This window comes from Panthera uncia, chromosome B4 (genome assembly GCF_023721935.1).
Source record: "Panthera uncia isolate 11264 chromosome B4, Puncia_PCG_1.0, whole genome shotgun sequence".
NCBI classification, from domain to species: domain Eukaryota; kingdom Metazoa; phylum Chordata; class Mammalia; order Carnivora; family Felidae; genus Panthera; species Panthera uncia.
In genome coordinates, this window is record NC_064809.1 from 79,796,798 (window position 1) to 79,802,899 (window position 6,102).

The 6,102-nt window shown below is 37.4% G+C and overlaps 1 protein-coding gene across 1 annotated transcript; it reads left to right on the plus strand.

Moving 5' to 3' along the window:
• Positions 1-924: 924 nt before the first annotated feature.
• On the plus strand, positions 925-1,882 carry LOC125919191 (olfactory receptor 6C4-like). Its single transcript, XM_049625701.1, has one exon. It carries the CDS (start codon positions 946-948, stop codon positions 1,870-1,872), a length of 927 nt encoding a protein of 308 aa, XP_049481658.1. The 5' UTR covers positions 925-945; the 3' UTR covers positions 1,873-1,882.
• Positions 1,883-6,102: the final 4,220 nt, after the last annotated feature.

Below are 6,102 nucleotides of genomic sequence, written 5' to 3' on the forward strand. Positions count from 1 at the left end.
CATGCTCTGTCTCTCTCTGTCTCAAAAATAAATAAACGTTTAAAAAAATTTTTTTAAAGAATAGAGAACAGGAAAGTTTGAGGCATGATAAATTGTCATCCTTAGTTTGCCCCTGAGGAATCGTTAAGACTTTGGGCAAAATGTGCCACACTGAGATGCTGCCTGTGGTATCTCGAGATGTCTATTCTCAGAGATATATCCCAAATCTACCTACAAGACTTTGAGCATGGCAGAGAAACAAATAAGAAAATGCTAATTAATATGACTTATTGACACCAGAGCCTCTTCATGTACCAAAAGTGCTCACAGTAAAATACAAGATAGTACTGAACCAAAGGTCCTAAGTCTTAAAGGTCTATTACAAAATTATGTTTCAAAAGAAATAGGGGTGCAGAATAAATCACATATTCATCAAAACCTTCCACCATATCCATGTGGAGAATTTCCTATTGGTTGCTGAAACAAGGAAGTCAGAGATTTTGACAGTAATGGAGATGAGGATCAAATTGTACAGAGAAGGGGAAAGAGCACAAGGAGGGGAAAGGGAAGCACAGAAAACAGAATGATAGAAATAGTTTTACCAAGAGCATATAGAGAAAAGTAACTTAAATGTGGAGATTTCATAAACATTTTGAGATTAAAAGACAGGTTGAAAATGTTATTCTTTTGGGGGAAAAAAGGTAATTATTCTGTAATAGATTCTGTTAAGTATCCAGGAATATATCAACTTGGGGAATTTAAAAGACTTTAGGATTGAGGTCATTCACATAGAAGATATGGGGCTTCCATGGAGCCAAGGCCACTGCAATGTGATACTGGTTTGGGACAACTGAATAGAGAGTAATATATGACATGATTCATTACTATCAGCTTTGTCTCTCCTACCCTGAGAAAGCTCATTTTTCATCAGTCACCTTTTTCCTTCAGATCTCCAAAGGGTCAACAATGAAAAATAGGACGTTTACTGAGTTCATTCTGTTGGGCTTCACAAATCAACCTGAGGTCCAAGTTGTGATATTCATCTTTCTGCTCCTCACTTATGTGATAAGTGTCCTAGGAAATCTGACTATCATCATTCTCACTCGGGTACACCCTCACCTCCAGACCCCCATGTATTTCTTCCTCCGGAATTTCTCCTTCTTAGAAATTTCTTTCACATCCATTTTTATTCCCAGATTTCTGACCAGCGTGACAACAGGAAATAAAGTCATCAGTTTTGCTGGATGCTTCATTCAATATTCTTTTGCTATATTCCTTGGGGCAACAGAGTTTTACCTCTTGGCTTCTATGTCCTACGATCGCTATGTTGCCATCTGCAAACCCCTGCATTACCTGACCATCATGAGCAACAGAGTCTGCATACAACTTGTGTTCTGCTCCTGGCTGGGGGGATTGCTAGCTATCTTACCCCCAATCACCTTGATGAGCCAGGTGGATTTCTGTGCCTCCAATGTTCTGAATCACTATTACTGTGACTATGGGCCCCTTCTGGAGCTTGCCTGCTCAGACACAAGCCTCCTAGAACAGATGGTCATCTTTGTGGCGGTTGTGACTCTGGTGGTTACTCTGGTGCTGGTGACATTTTCTTATACATACATTATCAAGACCATTTTGAGGATACCATCTGCCCAGCAAAGGACAAAGGCTTTTTCCACTTGTTCTTCCCACATGATTGTCATCTCCCTCTCTTATGGCAGCTGCATGTTTATGTACATCAATCCATCAGCAAAAGAAGAAGGCGCTTTCAACAAAGGAATAGCTGTGCTCATTACCTCAATTACTCCCTTATTAAACCCCTTCATTTACACTCTAAGAAATCAGCAAGTGAAGCAAGCATTCAAGGACACCATCAAGAAGATTATGAAGCTTTAAAATTCAGAATACATTTCAATGAGAAATATATTTCACTTAGTAAATATGTATTGAGTGTCTACTATGTTTCAATTGCTGCACTGGCCCTTGAGGATAAAAATATGAAAGGCATATGTCCTAACTTCAAGGAATCCACAGTATGATAGAAAGGTGTATAAACTTTAAATTTACATAATAAGTTTACAAAAAACTAAAATAACATAGTAAGTGCTATTAGAGAAAGATAAAAGAGAATCCATAAAAAGAACAAAGAACAATTGGAGAGAATTAACTATTTTCCAGAAATGACTTGAAAGTCAAAAGTTTACATATTGTCTATTTAGAAGAGTGGAAAGATAAGAATTCAGAGTAAGAAAGAGAGGCCATGATGAAGGTATTATTTAATTACAAACTAGGGAGTTAGTTGACATTGGTGGGTCAAGAGAAGTTTTAAGAAAGGAAATTATATTATCAGCATTATTTTGAAGGGAATCTAGCATTGGTATTTTCTTCATCATGGAGCCCTGGGGACTGTGCTTCTGTCAAAGTGTCAATAATTTTGATTCTCCTCCCTTATGCATTCATCTTTCAACTGTAGCCATACTTTCATCCTTCCATAAAGGAAAATAAAATGAATATTTTGTTCATTTGGTCCACTTTTCCCCAAATGAGGTGAAAAATCTCAAGATTTTGTCAACTTACACATCCACTTTCTAGAATTTATGGTTAGAAGAGGCTTCTAAAGCCAAGGTTAAAAGCCTCCCACTTCTATGCAGGATCTATTGTTGTTTTTCATAGCGCTGACATCTTTTCAAGTTAATGGCTGACATCTCCCACCCTCTCTCTTTGGTAGTTTCTGGTCATTTTTTTTTCTATTATAATTTTATTTTCATCTTTTTGTTTACTTTTGTTAGATATTAGAAAAGACACTGGGGAGCCTGGGTGACTCAGTCGGTTAAGCATCCAACTTTGGCTCAGGTCATGATCTCACAGTTTGTGGGTTTAAGCCCCCACGTTGGGCTCTGTCACAGCTCAGAGCCTGGAACCTGCTTCAGAGTCTATGTGTGTGTGTCTCTCTCTGCCCCTCCCCCGCTCACACTCTGTCTGTCTGTCTGTCTCTCTCTCTCAAATAAACAAACATTTAAAAAAAAACAATTAAAAAAAAGAAGGGGCGCCTGGGTGGTTCAGTTGGTTAAGCGTCCGACTTCAGCTCAGGTCTCATGGTCCGTGAGTTCGAGCCCCACGTCAGGTTCTGTGCTGACAGCTCAGAGCCTGGAGCCTGTTTCAGATTCTGTGACTCCCTCTTTCTCTCTCCTCCCCCACTCATGCTCTGTTTCTCTCTTCTCAAAAATAAATAAACGCTAAAAAAAAATTTTTTTTAAAGAAAAAGAAAAGACACCTTCTGTGATATGACTCCATTCTTTTAACTTTTCCCCAAGTCTTTGCTTTTGTTCATATCATAAGCCAGGGATGTCTGTCATAAACTGAAAATGAGTATAAAGTAGCAATATGGTTTTATATTTAGAATGTTCCAAATTATGAGTGTTAGCAACAAAATGGGATTAGACTACCCTACCAAGGACTCTACACATGGATTTAAGGTAACAACAACTTGAATATGAATTGTTGGTGGTAGGGCCTCAATTTCCAAGGAACTAAAAACATTTTTGAAAATCTGAGTACTTGTAAATATTTTAGTAATATCCTAATGCACTGTAGAATGCTGGTTACTGTTTAAAGCACAAGTGAAACATCATCTGGTGTGTTCACATGCTTTATATGTGACAATATGTGATAATATTCTTGAGTGGAATGATGCTTCTTGGGAATTTAAGAAACAAGCTGTATTGGACCCATTATGAGAGAAAATTTCCAGAACCACAGAAAATATTGAAGAGTGCATCATATTTTGAATAAAAGGTCTTTTATGTAAAGCCATTGCTATTTTGAATATCTGGATTTCTTTGGTGGCTAAGCCAGAGATTAGTGATGCCTTTTAATTTATTACAAATTGTTGGGAAGCATCATCAAAAAGACATGACCACTGATTGACTCGTGAGCTGGACCCATACTTGGAGTCTCCTCCCTCCCTCCCCTATCTTTGGAATGTGGGCTCCACTTGCCTTTCCCAAGAGGCTGCTCCAAGAACACAACCTTGAGATAATGACATGGTGTGGAGAACACCTGCATGTTATATGTCACAGAACCCAATTAAAGCTTCTTTCTAAACTTTTAAGATGTAATGGGCAGCTGTGAGGATCCAACAGTCTTGCTGCTGCCCAAGACAAGCCTCATACGCAAGTTCCCTTTGCTCATTAAAACTGCCACCTGCCAACCTGGAATGGCCTGCTTCTTTCTTCAGTCTCTCCCTGCCTTCTGAGTACAGGGGCCAGCTTCAGATTTCACCCAGGAATCTCCCAAGAGGGTTAAAAACCAACACAAATTCACTGAGCTATCAACTCATATAGAAATGTTATCAAATAGCCACATTTTAATTGTTAAGTTCCTGAAAATCCACATTTCTACCAAAATCCGTGGTAAATTGGAAGACAATGCCATATAGTGGTCAAAAATATAGGCTTTGGTTCAAATCCCAAATTCTCAATGTTGTACAAGAGTTTCCTTGGGATGGTTACTTGACCTAAGGCTTACTTTTCTTAAACTCTAAAATGTGGATAATAACCATATCCAATGTATATGATAGTTTTGAGCATTAAATGAGATAATAGGCATAAAACATTTAAAAGCCAATACTTAAGGTTTTAATAAGTGATACCCATTATAACAATATGATAATGGTGAATGATACTTTCTCAAGAAAGTGGGGCTTAACTAGTAAAAATAGACATTAAATTGGTAGGTTTAATATAACTGGGACTTTATAAATGTTGGCCATTCTAGCTGTAATCCCTCTGCAGCAAGGCCAGTTTATTTACATTTCTCTTATGTCCAGCTGCATCCTAGGATAGCCGCCAGATCAATGAGGGTCTTATCCACACTTCAGATAAAGCCAAGCAGAACATCTGGCAACAGATTATTAGGACCTGGCTGCATCAACTTGATGTGCCCTGGATATCTCTAACCATACAAAATAAGGAAAGAGGGTACTTGGTCTAAGTCAAAGTCTAAGAATACTAAGCAGGGTTTCACTTGGCTTTCATAATATCAGCATTTAGAAATTAATTTGGGAAGAAACATATTACCTTCTAAATGAGCTTGTCAAAAAAAAAAAAAAAGACGAGTCATGCTCTTCTGAAACTGTTCATTAAGCTGGCTTTATGCTAGCACATACTTGGAATGTAACCTAAGCTATAGATAAACAGAGGAATGCATTTATCGATTCTGCAGCTGAAACTTTGGAATGTTCAATTTCTAAATGTATAAGTTAGTGGGCATTATCCCTCCTGTCACCACTGGACACAAGAATCGAAAGAAACGGTTTTAGCTACCGGTATTCTCAGGATAACATTAGAGCAGAGTTAGAGCAAGGAAATAATAAAAACACATGAGAGCTGACCTGCCACACTGCAGCATTGGTTCCTCTATCCTCTATTCCTTCGTCCCTAGAGGTTATGGACTACAGATTATAGATCTCAATAGGTAGTATTCTCCCAAAGCTGCCCCTTGCAAAGAATTTAAAATAAAATTCAAAAGAAAAAAAAAGAGTATTTTTTAAGATGGCAAGTTAGGTAAGAACAGTTCTATAATACTTGGGCCATCTGGCCTAAGGATCTTCTTTGTCATTTCTCTAAATTTATCCAGAAGGTCACAAATCAGGGCTTAAGCTTCTATTCCTATACATTACTAGACAGTAGAGCTAAGTCTATACTTATGTAATGAAGCCAAAATCACCACCCATGTTAGAAATATATCCACTAGGGGAGAGGGGCAAGATTACACACCATACAACATACGATGCAAAGAAGAATTACTGGAATAGAAACAGTGGAGAATTTGAAATAAGTATAATTTCCTCAAAAATATAAGAATGATGCTGGCACAATGAAGGACAAAATATTATTTTTTAAAAAAACAGGTGAAAATACTGCTGAAAAACATAACAAATGAAAAAACAAATAAACCAAAAACCATAAAATACCTAGGGATAAATCTAACCAAAGAGATGAAAAATCTATACACTGATTTTGGGATGAGCACTGGGTGTTGTATGGACACCAATTTGACAATAAATTTCATATATTAAAAAAAAAAGAAAAGAAAAATCTATACACTGAAAACTATAGAAAGCTT